The sequence below is a fragment of the Cervus elaphus genome, chromosome 27 (assembly GCF_910594005.1).
Source record: "Cervus elaphus chromosome 27, mCerEla1.1, whole genome shotgun sequence".
Classification (NCBI taxonomy): domain Eukaryota; kingdom Metazoa; phylum Chordata; class Mammalia; order Artiodactyla; family Cervidae; genus Cervus; species Cervus elaphus.
The window spans coordinates 32,262,130-32,284,129 of NC_057841.1; the positions used below are offsets into that span (position 1 = coordinate 32,262,130).

General features: G+C 39.3%; 1 protein-coding gene across 2 annotated transcripts in view; it reads left to right on the forward strand.

Moving 5' to 3' along the window:
• CDH2 (cadherin 2) overlaps window positions 1–22,000 on the forward strand; it is a 247,245-nt gene that overhangs the window by 100,075 nt on the left and 125,170 nt on the right. Inside the window, exon 1 of one of the 2 annotated variants that reach the window (XM_043889238.1) lies at window positions 8,978–8,996. The exons of the other annotated variant lie outside the window; for it this stretch is intronic. Coding sequence (XP_043745173.1) covers window positions 8,993–8,996 — 4 coding nt within the window. The 5' untranslated portion in view covers window positions 8,978–8,992. Of the gene's footprint in view, window positions 1–8,977; window positions 8,997–22,000 lie in introns of those variants that run through there. 2 annotated transcript variants of the gene reach the window in all.

Below are 22,000 nucleotides of genomic sequence, written 5' to 3' on the forward strand. Positions count from 1 at the left end.
CCCATCAAAATATTATTTTATCTTTTTTGGTGATTTAGATTAATGAGTTTTTTTTTCTTCAATACTTTACGAAAACACATTGGAAGGATTGTGAAATATTTGCCAGACAGACTGAAGGACAAAGTCTCTGGTTGACTGAACTAGAGGGAATTAAACCCACTTAGTTACAGACTAGGTGAAAGGCAGTCAAGTTTCAGGGGGCGTTTTTCATTTTCCTTTTTCTCAAAGTAATTTAAGAATAGTTGAGGGGGTGGTGGTGAGGGAGAAGAAAGAAGTACAATCTTAACACCTCTGCTCTCCATTTGGCTTATGATCCCTAGTGTCAATTTCTAGTATTGACAGGAAAAACAAAACAAAAATAAACCTCTTTGTAATCATCTAGGTATTACAGAAAATGGTACTCATAAGTTTACCTTCTTCTTGTGTCTTCATATCAGAATATATCTAGATTCTATCATTTTTACAACTTTGTCCTGGGAAAAAATGGGAAAGTTGACCTATACAATTGAATGCAAAATCAATGTAAACTGCCCAAAGGACTAACGTATTGGATATTACCTTGTAGAGACAAATGGTTTTTCAGTCCTCTTGTGATTCTACTACTATTGGGTGTAGAAATTTAAGGCTTAATCTCTATTATCTCAATATTCTGCTTGTAGGCAGAGTGAAAAGAAATAAAAGGACTTTTTTTTTTCTTTCCTAAACCAGAAAGTTGCATTAGAAATATTATACTCACTTCAGGATATTTTTAGGCCATGATAGATGCAACATTCTACAGTACAATAAAAGAAGATTTGTTTTTTGCCCTGAAGTTGTATTTTAGCTTTCCTTAAGTTCTTATCTACCGTAAGATTGGAAGGAGAAAAGCTTTTAGAGCATTTCTAAGAGTGTACAGGAATGAAGTCAAATATATATACAGAGTTGAATTTTGAATTTTGTAGGTAAAGGAGAAATGTTCTCTTGGGAAAGAAGGTTGTGGGTGGCACCTAAACAGAGTTTATAGATCTTACCTGGGTGAAAGCTAGTAGACCTCAGTGTTATCCTGCTAGAGGGACAGTTCACCTTGGCAAACTGGTTCCGTCATTTCTGCCCCTCAAGTTGTCCTTCAAGGGTAGCATTGAGAAACTGGATGAGATTTTGGTTCTTTTCTTTTAGGGGCCTCAGAACTATTGCCCAGTATATGAATCCATATTATTAACAGCACCACACATTTGCCACTGTTCTTCCGGTTAATTTAGATATGATTGAGATAAGTGTTATATGCAGGCATTTTAAAGCATACTGAATTTATTGTGTTCTTTCATTATCATTACTTAGTCAACACATGCAAAAAAGAGCATTACTAATATGCAGGAGGGAGTCAGGTTTTTTTTGTGTACTTAGGTTATAAGTGAAACATTAGAACTGATATTCAAAAAGGAAAGGAACAGCCTCGATCTCCAAGATGCTTTTATCTATGGCATTCAAATTTGAAAGTTGCTGTCTACACATTAGCTTCTCATCACTGAAGACTTGAAGATTTAATAAAAGGGTGTAATCAAAAAGTTTATAAAAGCAAAGTTTGCCATGGATTTGAAGATTCTCTGTCTGCCAAACATGGATCTAAAGTGTGGACCGCTCCAGGGTGACGGGCGTGAGCTCCGTCTTGCTGCCTGCTATATTCCTGGCACCTGTCATACGACGTTAGGTGTTATGTGCCAGCACAATATTTGTTGCTGACTGTATTTCTAAGAATAAGACCTGGTAAGAGTACTAATCGTAATTTCAGCTAACTGCCTTCCGCCAATCTTTCTTTAAAAACACAAAGCAGTTATAGGTATCAGTCAGTCAGTCAGTTCAGTCGCTCAGTCGTGTCCAACTCTTTGCGATCCCATGAATTGCAGCACGCCAGGCCTCCCTGTCCATCACCAACTCCCGGAGTTTACTCAAACTCATGCCCATTGAGTCGGCGATGCCATCCAGCCATCTCATCCCCTGTCGTCCCCTTCTCCTCCTGCCTTCAATCTTTCCCAGGCATCAGAGTCTTTTCAAATGAGTCAGCTCTTCGCATCAGGTGGCCAAAGTATTGGAGTTTCAGCTTCAACATATATAACTAAGTAATTTTTTTCTTTATAAAGCTATTTTAGAGTCACTCTTATAAATTAACACGTAAGGATAACGATCTGTGTATTAATTTTTTTTAAAGTCAGCCTTGGCTTTCCTTTGAGTTTGCCCATAGTCTTTACCTGACATCCAGCATGAAACGCGTGCTTTTTTTCACAATACACAGACTCTGCTTCCACTCACTTTGCACTTACACTGTTTGTATCCTCGTTATCTCTGGTATGTACAGACAGCCCCCAGTTTAGAAACACTTGACTTGCTGGGAAGGTGGCTGTCATGGAAACCTCCCTCAACCTCTTAGGAGCCCTTCCCCACCACTGGGGGTGCTGTTGGAGCTGGGAATCTTTACTTTCTGTCTGCTACTTTAGCAAATCTGCCTGTAATACAGGAGACCTGAGTTCCATCCCTGCGTCAAGAAGGTCCTTTGAAGAAGAGAATGGCAACCCACTCTAGTATTCTTGCCTGGAGAATTCCATGGACAGAAGAGCCTGGAAGGCTACAGTCCATGAGATTGCAAAGACTTGGATATGACTGTGTGGCTAACCCTTTGCTTTTTTAGTTTTACAGCTCACCAGACCCCTCTAGGATAGACCTACACCCAAGAAGGACCTTTCCTCTGCCATTACTGTCAGGATCTGCCTGCCTTCAAGTACATAAGATTCCCTGTGCTATTAATTAGAACGGATTCTCTGAGCTAGCTTGGAGACATCTCCATGATTTCCAATTTAGTTTGAAATAAAAGCTGTGGTTCATGAGTCAGATTTATAAATTAACTCCCAAACCCATTTGCATGTCCAGGGCTTACATGTCATATTTCTGATACTAGATCTTCAGACTCAGTGGGTAAAGGCAGTTGCTTTAAAATGCCTATAGTGATTTTTGCTTATATACTCAAAAATGTCGTTCATTTTCTGAGTACCAGTCTACCCTCACCCCACTCCCCAGAAAAGAAAAAACATTATACTTTAATTTCATATGAAAGTCTTTTTTCTTTAACCTGTTTTTGTCAACTTAGCTGTGTAAGTTAGTTGCTTCTCACCCATTAAGCCTAATTGATCAAAGTAGTTCATTTTCTCTGGCTTACTGTCTAGTTTAACATTTTCACCAGGGAACCTAGTTACCAAAGAATTGTCTTTCCATTTGTTAAATTAAATGCATCTGTTGAGAAGCTTGTGTTTGTCAATTTTGCATTCTATTCTCTCTGAGATGGGGGAAAAGATGAGGAGACAAACAATAAAAAATCACTAGCCTGCATTTGCCCTGTCCTTCTTTTGTAACCCAGCTATAATTTCCCTGCCCCATGGCTCCCATGATGAAAGTCTGGATTATTTTTGGAAGTCAACATTATTTTTTGTTCTGTTTTCTTATTGTTTTTAAGATTGGAACAGCAGAGAACATGTATTTCAGTAGAAGGGGATAATGGTTAAGTGGTCTTGCCACACTTTTTTTTTACATTATTTTACTATTTTTTTTTAAGGCCACACCATGTGCCATGTGGGATCTTGATTCCTCAACCATGTCCCCTCCACTTGGGAACAAAGAGTCTTAACCAGGGAAGTACCACACTTTTTAAAATATAACAATCTTATATCCAAGGAATATATTTTAATATATTTGGTATTGAGGTATTTGAGGTGTAGAAAGTTGTGGGTTTATTTTTTTTTTTGGTTTTTAATCCAATGTAATAAAAAAAAAATGGATGAAGCCAGTCCCAGGAATAAAAACTCATTGTGTCCAACATTGCTATACTTTAAATGCTTAACTTACTAGGACCTGCTATATAGTACACAGAACCCTGTCCCATGTTACGTGGCCGCCTGGATAGGAGGGGAGTTTGGGGGGAGAATGGATACATGCATATGTATGGCTGAGTCGCTTTGCTATCCACATGAAACTATCACAACATTGCTAATCAACTGTAGCCCAATAGAAAATAAAAATTTTAAAAAGCAAACAAAAAACAAAAGAAAAAAAATAAAACAAGCAAACAAAAAACTAAATGAAATTCACTGTGTCCAAATGGTATCATTACAGGAGGGCATGAGTTTGTGGTTTGTTTGTGTTGGCATGCGGGCACGTATAGAGGGTGGTTTAAAATACCCTGGCATGTGAGAGAGCAAGAATATGCCTTTAGTCCTTTAACCCGGTTACTGTTTCTATTAGAACATGTGCTCTATTTTCTTCAGGCAGGCTTGTGTTTATACCATTTCATCTTTGTCCCTCCTCATGGCGTGGGGAAGAAGGCTTTATGCTTCCCCACACATCTCTTCACTCACATGCAAAGCCCTTCTGTGCTTTTGCATCAGACTTCTCTTTAATCCTGTCTTTTGTATCTTTCACAAGGAAATTGATCTCATAAAGAATGCTATCAAGTTCATCAACTGGCAAAAGCTGGCATTTCAAAGTCTAAGGAAGAAGCATAAAAAGGATGCCATCGTAAGCTTGACTGTTTCAACAGAGCTCCTCAGCAGAAAATATGAAATCAGCCTGCGTGCCATGAAATCACTCAGGGCATGGCTAGCCAAAGAATTTCACAATGTGGATAACCTCCAGCCCTCTGACTGTATGCAAAGCAGAAGGCCTGAATAAGAGCATTGTGTTAGAAAAACCTTAAGCTGGAGGGAGTCTCAAAAGCCCAATCTCGCTGGTTATTTTGGACATTCAAATGCTGTCTAAGAGAAGAGAACTCATTATGACTCAGTTCCGTTAATTAGACGTAAATTACCATCTTTTGTCTGATACAAAAGAAGGTAAAGGGAACTCTGCGAGACCAGAGGATACAGAAATTCTAATGAGATGAGGGCATGGGCTGGGAAACTGGAGTGAACACAAGGAGCCATTCAACTTTTGGCGAGCCCCTAGTAGGGCTTGTGTATGAACGAAAAAGCAAAAACATACATTTGTAATTGTCCAGATTCATACACTATTTACAGCCGCGGTCAATGCCCCCACAGAGCTCATAGGGTCCTGATTTTGACAGGATGTGAGGCTGATCCAGGAGATTTGCTCTTCTTTTCTGTTCCTGATTCCGCTCTGAAGATTTTTGTTGTGTACACAGTCGGTTCTCAGTGGGAGATGAAAGGCCTCAACCGTGATTGAATGATAAGTAAATGGACCTTTTAACTTAAGAACAATGAAGGCTTAATAAATCAGGAAATTAGCAAAGTTTGATCCGGAGACTTAAGGAGTTAAACAGAAGGAGAGAAATTGTTTAAGCTTAACAATAACTGGAGAAGTACGGAATTCTGCTGTTGGAAGGGACCTTCGGGTAATTCTGGAACTGAAAAGCTACTTCATTAGGCTAAGAAAATAGTAACCCCATTAATCCTTTCTTTAAGAAATGTATAAACACATGTTCTTAATTGCATCAACTTCTCAATGGCAGACCAGGTTGTTCCAGAGTAAATTTAGCCTCACTGTTTCTGCCTGCTAGAAAGTTGAACTCCTCTTCTCCCTTGTGTTAGGCAGAAATTAATGAGGTCTCAAAGGTCCTATAGTCTGGTCACTAAATGTCATTAGTCTGTAGAACAAGTTTATAATACAGTGGGAAACATGCTTCCTGGTGGATCATATTTTCATTCCCCTTTGAGATATGGGTGCAGTAGGAGTTTATATCCTGTGTCCTATGTCCTTAACTATAATGCTATGAGTTCACGACTCAAATGCTAATTTTATAGAAAATTATAATATTAGAAGTAATTGCTTAGTTCATTCATTCAGCCCATTAAGTACATATTAAGTCCTAAACACAGTATTATGCAGGAGGGATTCAAGGAGTACTGGGAGAAAAAGGATCGCAAGTACAGGACCAAACTAGGAAGAAAGTTCATCAGATAGAGATGTCCATGAACATGGCCATGTCAGTGCCGAGTACGTCACTGAACGTGGTTTTCTGAAGATAGAGGTTAAGTCTGGGCGAATAGGTCCGGATCTAGGAGCGCCCACCAGCCTGTAATGGGTGGATTCATTCAGGATGGGTGAGGAGAACCATGACTTGGGAATGATGGCCCCAGGGTATTGTGTTTCAGGGGACAGGCGGGAAACTGAGGAGCCTGAGAAGGAAAATCAAGCCTGTTCAGAGAAACAGGGAGAAGCAAAGCTTTGATGACTGAGCAGCGGAGTATTTTCTCAGGATGTTTGAGTTAAGGGGGACATGTGTCTGTGTGTATGCATGAATTGTGGGAGGGGGTGTGGGAGAAAGGGTCAGCCAAAGTAGAGCCTAAAAGTGTGGTAATTAGCCTGGAGAGAAAAAGGGTCATTTTGGAGTAAGTTTATGGCCTGGGTACAGCAAAGTATAAAAAAAAAGAGTAGTTGAAAAAAAAGGAAGGAAGCGTGACCTGTCTCTAGGTAAAATTAGGGTCAAGGAAACAATTGGAGGGATAGACACCAATAGGAAGAGGACTTTCAACTGGAATTCAGAATGGGTATGAATGCTGATAACCTTAGAGATAGTGAAAATAATAGTGTTAGTCGCTCAGTCGTGTCCAACTCTTGCGACCCCATGGACTGCATCCCACCAGGTTCCTCTGTCCATGGGATTTCCCAGGTAAGAATGCTGGAGTGGGTAGCCATTCCCTTCTCCAGGAATCTTCCTAACCCAGGGATCGAACCTGGGTCAATTGCAGGCAGATTCTTTACTGTCTGAGCCTCTAGGGGCGCACTGGTGGTAGAAGAAAGGTAGAAGGTAGAAGAGAGGGGACTTGAATTTTAACCATGCTGACGGCTCCGACTCCCCAGAGAGTAGGAGGTAAAGGCACCCATTGGTTGGGCGAGAGTCTAACGGAGGTTCAGTATGGTCCCTGAGGAGGGGGGAGAAACTAGTGTTACCAAAAAATTCATGCCTACTGGCTACCCAGTTAAGACTCAAGGCATGCATTGACGGAGAAACATAGCTGCAGGATTTTTTCCAGGAACTCTCAGCTTCCTGCATCTGGGTGAGAGGTGGTGCTTTGCTGTATTGATCCCAGATTTGAAGTTTTGCTGGCTGGATAAGGTTGAAGGGTCAGGGCAAAATGGAACAATTATTTAGCTGATCAATAACCTAGTAAGAGTGGCCTGTTGACCCTGATGGGGTGTGTGTGTGTGTGTGTGTGTGTGTGTGTGTGTTCCGTGTGTGTGTGTGTGTTCCGTGTATGTGTGTGTGTGTGTTCCGTGTGTGTGTGTGTGTGTGTGTTCCGTGGATTCTCAGTACCCTTCCTTCTCTATGAAATGTGTTGATAATGGCTTGGAGAAACCAGATAAATAGGGAGATTCTCTGGCCATTTCTCAGATGCTTGACAACAGATGAAGACACAAAAAGAATGTCCTAAAGTGTTGGTGATTCTGTCATCATTTAGTACTTTTGAGTCTTCTGTGAGAGCAAAATAACAAAGAAAGCGCAACAAAAGAAATATAAAATTCCTTTTCCTGCTGTGTTTGAGCTCAGTGACTTCTTTTGCCACATCCACCGCATGGATATCTGTAGAATTCTGAGTAAGGTGTTGAATTCTGTCTTCAATATTGCTTGCTAGTTTTCAGGCACTGCTTTTGAGTGATATTAGAAAAGGCTCAGGGGCTAATAGGTACACAGAGAATTAAATCTACAGTTTTCATTTATGCTAGCTGCTAGCACCAATTCATGTACCGTTGGTATTTGGTAATTTAAATTTTTCAGACAAAAGTCTTCATGGCTGATTTGCTTACTGGCTACCCTGGACAGGCTGCAGATTATATGTGAACTCAGCTGGAGACAGCTCTCTAACTTCTGCAAAATTGCTCTCCGCTGAACTCTGCAAAGGCAGCTGGGGAACTAACTAAAGAAAAATATATACCTTCTCACCCCCAGGTAAAAATCTGAACATGGGGAGTTGGTCATAGCACCAACCCGAGTGTGTCTTCCAAACACTGAATTTAGGTGATTATGGCTCACGCTGACTTTGTAATATCTATGCCTGTTCCGTTTGCCTTAAAGAAAATCATGGTTGAACTCATTTGACAATAGCGTGTGTGTATATTTTCAGTCAGCCTTAAAATTGATCATACCTTTGAGGAATGAGAGAATATATTGAAATCAAGCTTCAGGAAGGTGGGGACTTTGTGAGTAAATCTTGGCCTGAAAGGAAGGAGATCTGGATTCTGGTTTTTGTTCAGCAGCTAACCAGCTTCGTGACCTTGAATGAGTCACTTATCTCTGGGGTCTTAGTTTCCTCTGCCATAAAATGATCTTTAAGGTCTTTTCCAGCTCTCAATAATTCATGATCCTCTCAGCTGTGTTGTAAAAGTATTTTCTTGCTGTTTTCTGCTCAGGTCAATGCGGTCTGCCTTTTTTTCCTGGTACAGCAGTGTTTGTGCTTAACCTGTAGATTATTCAGGTTTCTGTTGGATCAAAGCCTTTTCTTTTCAGGTTCTTAGTCTTTTCATTGTCATGTCACTTTTGACAATTTGTCTGTTCATTAGCACCTCGGGCAGAGGTGGATAAGGATGATAAATATGAGATTTAGGCAAGGTAGTGCTGTAGGCTTTCTCCTGATGTTAAAATGAGTTTCTTGGGGGATGTTATCTTTAGTTACTTAATTATACTTTCTGTGTCTCCAGGAACTAATTGAAGAAATGGCTTTGCAAACAGATCAACAACACATGTGTTTTCTAGGACTTCTCCCCTAGGAAGTTCATGGGCAGGAAATTTTATATCAGCATTCTTTTCTGCTGGGGTTAGCATAAATTGTTACTTGCTTTTAGGCTGCTTCAAAGTATTTTTACAGCCCTTTAGTTTAGTCCACTGTGAAGAACAACAATGCTAATCCTGTGGTCGTAGACCAGGGTGGGAAAGAACTTTCGAGGTGGTACAGACCAGCCATGCCTCCACCGGTGCTGAAATGTTTCCCTTCAGAGAAGACGCTCATTCTCGCCTATGGGTATTGATAGTATTTTTCTTTTCCTTGGTTGCATTTTTAAAACTTAACAACAACAACAAAAACCCCTCAAGTAGCTATGTTCCTTATAATGATACATAGAAAATACTTGGATCAGTCATTTGATTTTATAATAAGCTTGCAAATAGTTCACAGCAAGATTTTTTTTTGCCAGACTGTAAACTTAATTTTGAACTGGGTTATGTTATGTGAGGAGCTGATATAGAAAAAGGTGCTATTTAAAGAGATGGCAGTGAAAAAAATATGCACCTCTCACTTTCTGACCTGCATATGCTATGTATTTTGAACAGATGAAATACCCCAATTCTGAAATGTTTCACTGTTGGCAAACTTTGTTCACATATATTTCATTCTCTTAATGTTAAATTATATGTCAGGTTCCATAGCCACTAAGCTAACCATTTAGCCATGCTGACTTGTACTGAAGATTGTAGCATAGAAAATAATTAATTTTACAAGTGCAACGTAATCATTATGCAGGGAAGTCTTATGAATCATCCTGAAATTAGATGGTATTTTCACCAGGAAGCATTGTTACACATGGTGGGTGAAATAGTACAGTGAATATTGTGCTTTACTCATAGAATGGAGAAAATTTGCTTCTGGAGAATAATCTAAGAAGTAAGATTTATAATATTGCAATTTGAAAAAGACATCTTAGCAACTGAAATATTACAACTGGTTTGTAAATAACTTTAAAAAATAGACCGTTCATGAGACATTCCTTATAATATTAAAATGTTCCCTAAAAGTAAATTTTGGTATCTAGGTATAAGCTGTTTGCTTAAAAGATATTTTAAATGGCTCCATTCTGGGCTTCAGTGAATATTTATCTTTACTAGGACTTTGTCAAATGCTTTTAGGATGTAAAATGGACCTATCCTAATGGAATAAATATATTAGGGAGAATTACTAGTTTAAGTAGATAATTTAAAACCAGTTACATGCTAAATTGTGAGAGTTAAAAGAATCTAGAGAAAGAGAGTTTATCCTGACCTAGGCTGGATCTGATGATGAGAGGAAGTGTAAATGATTCCAGTGGTCTGTAAGAAGTCCTGCTCATCTCTTTGTGTATGCGAAGACTCAAAACAGCCTTTTCTCAACGAGGAGCCTAAGACTCAGAGCTCGGTCACTTCCCCTTGATCACAAAGCTGCTTAGTGGGCTGCTTGCTTGGGAGATAAGAAGAGATTCAAGGTGGAAGGAATATTTTAAAAAGTCACCGAAGTAGGCTTAGCGGTGCTTTTCAGAAGTTGGTGAGTACTGTGTGTGTGCTAGCTCAGTCGGTCAGCTGTGTTCAGCTCTTTGCGACTTCATGGACTGTAGCCCACCAGGCTCCTCTGCCCATGGAATTTTCCAGCAAGAATACTGGAGTGGGTTGCCATTTCCTACACCATGGGATCTTCCTGTGGGTGCTGAGCTGATGGGAAATCTGTGCAGTACTGGAAATCTGATTTAGATATGAGGCATGACCCTTTTGAATATCGTTAAATACCTTTCTTGGTATTAACAGGTTGTGGTATATCTTAGGTGCTTAATTATCTGAACTGATGGTGTGTAGGAGAAATGTACCTTTCTCAATTTACTGTATAATACATAAATTATGTTGGTCATTGAGTTAAATGTTAGCATGAGCATGATTTTACAGATAAGCTGTAAGTCTTATGAATAGAATAACTTTTTAAACTCTATGAACAGAACAACTTTTTAAACTCTCAAAACTTTTGGTAATTTCTTTCCCTATTCTTCTATAATCAAAGGTGTCAGACTATTTTTTAAGTATTTCCTTTTCCTTTGTTGTCTTGTGCTATTAATTTTTGAAAGACCTGATTATGACATTTGTAAGGTACTGCCTGACAACTTGAAAATTTAGAAAGTGAGACATCTTTAGAATAAAAACCAATTTGCATTGTAAACTTGTGTTTTAATGTAACTTCTGTGTAATTTTAATTTCTTTTTGAATAGGAATGGGATATTTCAAGTTGCCTTATTAAATAGGAAATGAAAAGATTTCTGTATTCCGGTGTTATTCGAGGTTTTTAGAATACCCTTTCAAGGCCTCTGGGCCTGTGTTAGATTTCAGGTAGTGACCTTCGAAATTCATGGCTCATTTCTCTTTGGCCTTAGAGCAAGTGTCTTTTGGGTTTTTTCCTTTGCCTTCAGGGCCTTGTCTTTCTTCCACCTTCTGGTAAATTAATTACCAGAATATTCCTTCTCTTCTGAATATTAGCCCTGAGGAATCTGTATCTGTCACTAGTCACTGAGAACTCCTCAGAGTCCCTGAATTAGACCCTGGGTAAATTCGTGCTAGAGAACATCAGTTTATATGTTAGATGTAGGAAGATCGTTTTTTTGACTCCGTGTTTCCCTTCGCTAAAAGTTTATTTTTTATTACATCTAAACTAATGAGCCAGTTTTTAAAGATCATTTAAATCTCTGTGATCACATGACACATTTACTCTGGAAAAACATAATTCACATTTTAAAAAGATTATCTGCTGTGTCTGCAAGAGTTAAAGTCTTGATCTTAGGGCATCGCTAAACAGTGCAGGGCTGTGGTTTGGGGATGTGATCTGGTTGACAGAGGTTTTCCTTAAGGATGCAACGTCTTGCCTCTGATTTAATAACAAAACTGGAATTAGGAATCTTTTCCACTTTAAGCCATTAACCAGAGCATCTTTTTTTTTATTAAGTAAATTGATCCTACAAAGGGAAAAAAAGAAATATTTATTGGGAGTATGGGATTTAAAGCCGTGATCTATTAAAAAGCAAGATAATTTGCATCAGGGGAAACACACAGCTATGTTGTTCTGCAGTTATTCAGTTGCTTAGTCATGTCCAACTCTTTGCGATCCCATGGACTGCAACACGCCAGGCTTCCCTGTGCTTCACCATTTCCCAGAGTTTTCTTAAACTCCTATCCATTGAGTCAGTGATGCCATCCAACCATCTCAGTCTCTGTTGTCCCCTTCTTTTCCTGCCTTCAATCTTTCCCAGCATCAGGGTCTTTTCTAATGAGTTGGCTTTTTGAATCAAGTGGCCAGAGTATTGGAGCTTCAGTCTCAGCATCAGTCCCTCCAATGAATATTCAGAATTGATTTCCTTTAGGATTGACTGGTTTGTTCTGCTTGCAGTTCAAGGGACTTTCAAGAGTCTTCTCCAACACCACAGTTCAAAAGCATCAATTCTTCGGTGCTCAGCTTTCTTTATGGTCCAACTCTCACATCCATACACGACTACTAGAAAAAATCATAGCTTTGCCCTATAAGCACCTTTGTCGGCAAAGTAACATCTCTGCTTTTTAATACACTGCCTCGGTTGGTTATAGCTTTTCTTCCAAGGAGCAAGCGTCTTTTAATTTCATGGCTGCAGTCATCATCTGCAGTGATTTTGGAGCCCAAGAAAATAAAATCTGCCATTGTTTCCATTGTTTTTACATCTATTTCCCACGAAGTGATGGGACCGGATGCCATGATCTTAGTTTTCTGAATGTTGAGCTTTAAGCCAACTTTTTCACTCTCCTCTTTCACTTTCATCAAGAGGCTCTGTAGTTCCTCTTCACTTTCTGCCATAAGGGTGGTGTCATCTGCATATCTGAGGTTATTGATATTTCTCCCTGCAATCTTGATTCCAGCTTGTGCTTCTTCCAGCCCGGCATTTTGCTTGATGCTACATAGAAACTAAATAAGCAGGGTGACAGTATATAGCCATGACATATTCCTTTCCCAGTGTGGAACCTGTTGTTGTTCCATGTCCAATTCTAATTGCTGCTTCTTGACCTGCATACAGGTTTCTCAAGAGGCAGGTCAGGTGGTCTGGTATTCGCATCACTTGAAAAATTTTCCACAGTTTGTTGTGATCCATACAGTCAAAGGCTTTAGCGTAGTCAATGAAGCAGCCTTCAGTTCCTTCAATTCAAGAAGGAATTGCCTGGAATTCTCTTGCCTTTTCTATCATTCAATGGATGTTGACAATTTGATCTCTGGTTACTCTGCCTTTTCTAAATCCAGCTTGAACATCTGGAAGTTCTTGGTTCACATACTGTTAAAGCCTGTCTTGGAGAATTTTGAGCATTATTTGCTAGCATATGAATGATGCTTTTGAACTGTGGTGTTGGAGAAGACTCTTGAGAGTCCCTTGGACTGCAAGGAGATCCAACCAGTCCATCCTAAAGGAGATCAGTCCTGGGTGTTCATTGGAAGGACTGATGCTGAAGCTGAAACTCCAATACTTTGGCCACCTCATGCAAAGATTTGGCTCATTGGGAAAGACCCTGATGCTGGGAGGGGTTGGGGGCAGGAGGAGAAGGGGACCACAGAGGATGAGATGGCTGGATGGCATCACCGACTCGATGGGCATGAGTTTGAGTAAACTCCGGGAGTTGGTTCTGGACAGGGAGGCCTGGCATGCTGTGATTCATGGGGTTGCAAAGAGTCAGACGCGACTGAGCGACTGAACTGAACTGAACTGAAATGAAATGAATGCAATTGTATGGTAGTTTGAACATTCTTTGGCATTTCCATTCTTTGGGATTGGAATGAAAACCAACCTTTCCCAGTCTTGTGGCCACTGATGAGTTTTCCCAATTTGTTGGCATATTGAATGCAGCACTTTCACAGCATCATCTTTGAGGATATGAAATAGCTCAACTGGAATTCCATCACCTCCACTAGCTTTGTTCATAGTGATAGAACAACAAATAATCAAATTCAGCTAAATATGTATTTGATTTTATACAAGCTAGACTTTGACTCACACAAGATGGGAAATAATGTAAACCTTTTACTGTGCCTCTATTGTAAAAGTATTATCTTCTGGCTATTTTGCCATATTTTAAGAATTAATGGAGAAGTTAAAGAAAGGAATAGGAAGAGTGCTTAGAGAACAAGGGAATGTAGATGAGAAATATGGCTCATCTTCACCTATGGAGGAGAAGGAAGAGGTGAATTATTTTTGAACTACATCTTTACTTTGAGAAATTAAGCCAAGTCTCAACTGAAAAAAAATACAACATAAAAGCTGAAAATTATGTGTGAGAAGGAATCTTAATATAAGTAGCTAAATGTTAGACTATTTTCATTATTTATTTTGCAAATAGTTGTTGAGCACTTACCATGTTGCTAGATGCCAAGATAAATAAGAAATATTGCTATAGGCTTAAGGAACTGAAGGTCCACTAGTAAAACCAGGTAAACAAATCATTGCAGCTCAAGGTGGGCTTTATTCTGATTCGTATGTGGCAGACTGATGAATGAATGTCTAGAGGAAATGCCCCATTCTAAATTAACCCAGATTTGGTGCTCAGTCCTGTGGGAAATAAGCATGCACACAAGGGAAGAGTGAGCAGTGGGCTTTGGAGGCATTTTTATGGGATGAAAGCGGGGGAAGGGTACAGAAAGCTGTGGATGTATGGGAATGTTTTCCTAGGGTCTGGAACGATAAGTAGGGGTTCTTCCACTGCAGAAAGGTATTTCAGATAAAAAAAACTCCATGTGCAAATGCATGAGTCCTTGAAAGAACACAGTACAGTCAATTCCCTACATGCAAACCTTCAAGTTGCGTGCTTTCAAAGATGCAAACCTGTGTTCATATGTAATGCCAGTTACATATATTGGTTCACGTGTCTGGTGGACAGTGTCATGTGCATGCATCCTCTGCAAGTGGCTATGCGTTTGTGTACTTTGCTGTACCACACTGGATACAGTACTGTAATACAGTATCTTTATTTCAAGCCCAGGATGTCTAGAAGCAAGTGTAAAAGCAGGGATGATACAGCTGGTATTGTTAAGATGCGTCAACTGTTATACTGTACTACTGTACTTTTCAAGATACTGTACTGTAAGATTAAAAATGTTTTCTTTATTTTTTGTTTGCTGTTTATGTAATATTTGTGTGAAAAGTATTAAAAACCTATCACAATATAGTACTATATAGCTATTGTGTTAGTTTGAGTACCCAGTCTGACTTTGTTGGACTTATGAACAAATTGGATCTACAATTGCACTCTCAGAACAGAACATGTTCGCCTGTAGGGGACTTACTGTACTGGAAGGGGGAATTTTGTGTAGCTGAGGTATGAGATGTGAGGAAAGGCGGGGAGCTCAGAGGTGAGGCAGGCAGGTAAGATCAGGAAGCACTGTGACCTGAAGCCAGCAGTAACATCATTCCACTCCCTTAGCCCACTGGCCCAGTCAGTCACCAGCGATGGCCTCTACTACCTACACCTATCTTTCCATAACTCCTTCCTCAATGCTCTTCCTTTCCTATTGCTGAAGTGCAGAAACTCCTCTTTTTTTCCAAGACGTTAATGAATCAAGAAATCCATTAATAATTCTCTGTCTCATTTGTATGTGAGCATTGCCAATTTCCATGTACAAAATTTTTTTGGGAGGATCAAGCTTTATTTTCTCCTAAGTGGTTAGGTTAGCTGGCTGACCCAACACTGTTTATTGGGCACACGTACATAAGCAGTAAAACACCTCTTTTACATTCATTCATTATGATTACACGTGTGCTTCTCCAATCCTACTGTAAATGATATTAATTTAGAGGCAGTGATTTTCCATCACCCTTTATGAAGTCTTGGTGTGTTTGCCCCTCATTGTCAGCGCCCTGCCACGCTCTGCGTCTCCAGGACCCTTGGGAGCATCATCCATGTCTGAACTGAGGAAGTGTAGTGTTCGCCCAAGTCAGGGAGCTTAAGACGACCTGGACAATTCCTTCAGCTCTGAGAATCCTTTTAGTTAATCTGGAGGGTTCTGGGGCCCAGAGTGCATCTTGAGTGGGTCTTAGAAAGCATAAAGTGGGTCTTGGAAAGCACATCTTTTGAAAACTGTGTTTTCATGTCAAGGGGAAATGCAAAAGGAATGTAATGTATTCTATGTGCAAGAACAGTTTGTGAGTAGTGAAGTATATATGTCATGGTATGGATGTCTCCTGGTACAAAACTTGTATCCGACTTTTGTGTTCTCTGAATGCAGCCTAATCTGTCTTGAACTTGATAACCAATGAGAATCTCCCTTGCAGTGGCCACAGATTTGATTCAGTGTCTAGAATTTTGCAAAGTTTCTTCTTTATAGAAGGAGAATCAATGTTAGTGATAACAAATGTTACTTTTCTTTTAAAACACAATAGATGTTTGCAATTTGTTCTAAATTTTTTTTTCTGTTGAATTTTAGAGGAAGTTAAAAGATAATGATTTTTCCAGGTTTTCAGATGGCACTCTGATAGAAGGCTTTAGTGTAACAGAAACAGACATTTTTGGATGTCCTTATACTGATGATTTCCTTTACTAGAGGGACTTATTTCAATCTTGTTTTAATTTCTGGTTTGATAGCATCTTCCTTTACAAATTTCCATTTTAGTCAATTTGAAGATTCTGAAATCTCTGATTCATTCACTTAATATTTATTCTAAGATTATGACTCCACTATTAGCAAGTAGAATAAAATGCTACTCACTCATTGGTTTTTCCCAGTTTGAACATACTTAGAACAGCAGAGTGGCCAATGTACCAGAAAACAGTGATTATCTAAAATAGGAAAGATAAAATGAACATTTATTGCCAATTTGGCTACTTAATGCAAATAGCACCCAGGTTTCCTTCTTACAGTAGAAGATGAATAGATGTGTCTATAGGTAATGATGACTGGTGATTATACTAATGATCGTAATATAATGATAATGACAAAACTTTATTAAGAACAGGAGACAGGTACCATATAGAGCATTTCTCATGCATCATCTCATTTAATTTTCCCAGTTCTTTGCTTTTTCATCTATCAGAGATTGGTAAAGATGTTTGGGTATAATTTTGTGAGTGATCTGATGAATTCATTGATGCATTTCCTAAAAACACTTACTCAAGCTTGAAACTTTAAAAGGGGGCTCTTTCACTGAAGATTTAAATTCTAGCCTTTTAGTTACAACATGGAAAATATGAAACTAGTTAAGTCTTTCTTATAACCCATGGCTCACAAAGGCAAAGTAATTTTAAACCCACACCAGCAAACTAAAAAGCCATTAAAGTTGAAACTGGAATGTTAATTCAGTATCACGGATGATGCCATTTTGTTGAAACAAACATTACACAGAACGTGTCTATGTAATGCTTGGGGGTTTGGTGTTTTCATATATGCCCGTGTTATATATGACAACCAACTTTCCTCACTCAGACTATTTCAGAACTTCGTACAGCATGGCATAGGAACATTTGACTTTTGCTTGAGAAGAGAGTAGCATATGCTTATCAAGTCCACCTTTCCATGACTGCTTTGTATTTCTTTGTACATGTGGACACAGATGGGCATCAAATACTCTTACTAACTTGCTGAATTAAAAACAAAATTTAACTTTAAACTTCTTGTAGAGGGAGAATTTTTGGTTTCCCAGAATTGTTTGGGCACATCTGACTGCCCCTCTATCACCTCCAATAGGCTAAAGAAATTAATACAGTAGAAATAATAAGAGGATGGATGGCTAAGTAGTGTTCTAATATAGGCACTATCTCATTGAATCTTGCAGCAATCCTGGGAGCCAGGTCATCTTGTTATCCCTCTTTTGTAGATTAGGACTCCGTATCTTGGACATATTGAGTAATACCTCCCAAGGTCACATGACTAGTGGCAAATGATTTTGAATTCAGGGACTTTCTTTTTTTTTTTCCCCCTAACTTTAAACTTTTTATTTTGTATTGGGGTATAGCCGAATAACAATGGTTTACTGGTTTCAGGTGAAGGGACTCAGCCATACATATGCATGTATCCCTTCTCCCCCAGACTCCCCTCCCATCCAGGCTGTCACATAATATTGAGTAGAGTTCCATGTGCTATACAGTAGGTCCTTGTTGGTTATCTATTTTGATTATAGAGTCTGTAATACCCCCACCAATAGCTTTATTTCTTTATTAATTCTGTAAATACATATGGTGTACTTTATGATGCAGAGGGTACCATGTCAAATGCTTCCCATTTATTATAATCTTCACAACAGAGTGGCACTCTTCTCAGCAGAGGGGCACTGTCATCTGCCTTTGGTAAGCTAAGAAGGCCCAAGGTCAGCCCCCACCTTAAAAGATACAAAGATCTAAAGACTCATTTTCAGGGTCAGTTTTAAAAGCAGAATTTAAAGCGATGTCTTTGTTTTCTAGAGCTTCCGGAGCTTGATTTATACTTTTCAAAGAAAAACAACCAACTTAGAGGTCCTGTATTTATGCTGATTTTTTAAAATATAAAACCTTAAAAGATGTCAGTAGAAAACGTGCCTATTAAACTAGTTAAAGGCCACCATTCTATGTGAACCTTAACCAAGGATATGAAATAAAAGCCTTGTGAAATGAAGTTTTCTACATTAGAAAAACATTTTTTGGTCAGAAAATTTTGTGGCAAATTTATCAATGTGGTAAATATTTCATTTACTAATAGGGCTATTTGGGAGAAGACTTGTTTACACTGGAGAACTGAAGGAAATGTAATGCAAATTACAGGGCATAATTGATTCTCACTGATATTCTTATAGTACCCGCTGGCTTATATGCATCTCTAAAATGATTATTAAAAAAAATACTCTGTGTCACCATCTATTTAATTTATGTAGGATTATTGACTATTAATATACCGACAGCTCTGATACTAATAGGAACTCTAGCTGAGTATGTGTGTGTGAGTATACATATGTGTATATAAGTATACACACACATAACCCACGTGTGTGGATTTGTGTGTGATCCATGAATCCAACTAGAGTTCACTTGCTTTTGCACATTGAATTTTTATTTTGAATTACTGATACCACTCATGTTCAAATATGACTTTGCACAGAGCATAAATTACTGCCTTGGGAGCAAAATTTTTTAAGGTCTTTTTGAGTTTTCTTTTTTTGAGATATAGTTAACTTATGTTGTTCCTGCCTAGCTCAGTCAGTAAAGACTGCCTGCAATGCTGCAGACCTGGGTTCAATTCATGGGTCAGGAAGACCCCCTGGAGAAGGAAATGGCAACCCACTCCAGTATTCTTGCTTAGAAAATCCCATGGACAGAGGAGCCTGGCAGACTACAGTCCATAGGTCTGTAGTCCATCAGTCCATAGGTCAAGAGTTGGACATGACTTAGCACTATCTTTCTTTTCTTTTCTAACTTATGTTAGTTTCTGACGTATAGCAAAGTGATTCAGTTATATATATATATATATATGTATATATATACACACACACATACATATATATTCATTTTCTTTTCCATTATATGTTATTACAAAATATTGAATATAGTTTGTGCTACACAGTAGGACTTTGTTGTTTATTTTCTGTATAGTAATCTGTTTCTGCTAATCCCAAACTCCTAATTTATCTTTCCCCTACCCTGTTCCCTTGGGTAACTGTAAATTTGTTTTCCACGTCTGTGAGTCTCTTTCTACTTTGTAAGTAAGTTCATTTGTATCATATTTTAGATTCCAAATATACATGATCATTTGATCTGTCTTTCTCTGTTTCACTAACTTCACTTGGTATGATAATCTCTAGGTCCATCCATATGACTGCAAATTGCATTCTTTTTTATAGTTGAGTGGTATTCCATTGTAAACTCTTAATTCAACAAGATACATGCACATCAGTGTTTATAGCAGCACTGTTTACAATAATCAAGACATGGAAGCATCCTTAATGTATATCAATGCATGACTGGTTAAAGATGTAATATTTAAGGTCTTTTTATTGATTACTTTTGCTTGAAGGATGATACATTGTGATGGAAAATATAAAGTTTAGAAAGGTTCTCCTCATGCTACATGTAAAAGTTTTATGGAAAATTATTGGTTTGGTTTGGATTTAGTCTCTTTCATTTAGATATGACCTTCTCATCTGTTCAGAACTCTTTATTGGTTACTTGCTAAATTCCAGAGGAGTCGGATAGTTAACTAGAAGGATGGAGTCCCTGACCTGCTGGAAATGGTGGGTTAGACAGACAGTTAACAAGTCATGATGCCAAATTGTGATGAGGATGGAGGAGAAGACTTGTGACAGGTTGAGTCTGCAAGGTTGAGTAGGTCTTTGTCAGCTCACAAAGGAAAGAGAGTCACGTGGATGCAGACGCTGCATAGAAACTGGAAGGTATGTAATGTGGTGGTTACATAAGGCTAGCCCGGGGATACATAGGTCATTAGGTTGGACAAGCCAAAGGTCTCTTTTCATGTGTGGATGTGAGAGTTGGCTGAGTGCTGAAGAATTGATGCTTTTGAACTGTGGTGCTGGAGAAGACTCTTGAGAGTCCCTTGAACAGCAAGGAGATCAAACTAGTCAATCCTAAAGGAAATCAACCCTGAATACTCATTGGAAGGACTGATGCTAAAGCTGAAGCTCTGATACTTTAGCCACCTGACAGGAAGAGCCGACTCATTGAAAAAGACCTAAAGTTGGGAAAGATTGAGGGCAGGAGGAGAAGGGGGCAACAAAGGACGAGATAGTTGGATGGCATTACCAACTTAATGGACTTGAGTCTGAGCCAACTCCAGGAGATAGTGAAGGACAGGGAAGCCTAGCATGGTGCAGTTTATGGGATCTCAAAGAGTTGGACTTGACTTAAGGACTGAACAACAACAAAGGAGATTCAGCCAGTGCCCTGGGGCACTCCTATATGAAAGAGAGAGAAGAAAGAAGTAATAAAAGGGCAGAAAAGTGGGAGAGGAACTGGAGAAAATTATTAACCAACACTAGGTTGTGGGTGGGTGGGTGCAAGTTTAAGGTCAAGGGTATAAGGGATTCAAGGTTTCATATGTGGCTGTGTGTTTCAAGACAAGCTCTCTACAGAGTCATTGACTTCAACAATTAAGTGGTCATTGGTGACTTTATCAAAAGCAGTATCATAATCCCTATTGTCTAGTGAATTCCTAGAATCTTCAGTTCAGTCACTCAGTTCATGTCCAGCTCTCTGCGACCCCATGGACTGCGGCACGCCAGGCTTCCCTGTCCGTCACCAACTCCCAGAGCTTGCTCAAACTCATGTCCATTGAGTCAGTGATGCCATCCAACCATCTCATCCTCTGTTGTCCCCTTCCCCTCCTGCCTTCAGTCTTTCCCAGCATTAGGGTCTTTTCTAATGAGTCAGTTCTTCACATCAGGTGGCCAAAGTATCAGACTTTCAGCTTCAGCATTAGTCTTTCCAATGAGTATTCAGGACTGAATCTAGAATCTTAGAAGGGGAATTGACTGATAAGAAGTTGTATAAAACTAGTCCCTCTTTCTAATGATGATGGAACTACCATAGGCATCTTTCTTACCACCTTTAGGGTTACTAGTGAAGTCCCCGAGATGAAGAGGGAGAATGAGGGGGGAAAGCCTTCTTCAAACTACTTCAAGGAAATGGATAGCGTACATAGGCTCATCTCGAATTTTTAAGTGGTAGGATTTATCTTAAGTAGCTTATAAACAAAATTACTCGGGTTGGTTGCTGATTAAGAAAATGCACACCAGCTTGTCAGAATGCCAGCGGTTTCTTAATTATTTAGCAGTAAAAGAGGTTTAATTCCCTGCCTGCTTTCAAGCTAATGGGAGCATAAGGGGAGGGTGAGTCAGAGTCCTGCAGTCCCAGGAAGGTGAGGTAGCCTCGGTCCCCAGTGTTCTGTTGTGAAGGCATTGATGATGAAGTGATGGTTATGGACAGATGTGTTTCTGTCCGTCTGTCCCTGTTTCTTTCGCTCCTTCACTTGCCCTTGTTAACTTTCTGCTTCATTCTCCGGGGAGCAGAGATGACCTTCCAGGTTGTACACACCTGCTTTTTTGCTCACTAGCACATTTTTAGTCTGTTCCTTTAGGAACTGGGAAATGCATATTTTCCCCAAAAAGGGAGGAGGGGGAGGGAGCAAAAATTGGCAGAAAACCCTGCAAGAAAATGAGTTTGACAGATTTGTTCAGTTCTGGATTTCTGTCTTCCTGTTCCTTAAATCTGTCAGAAAATGCTCAAGCCCTGCCCCCACGATGAATAAAATCCCTAAGG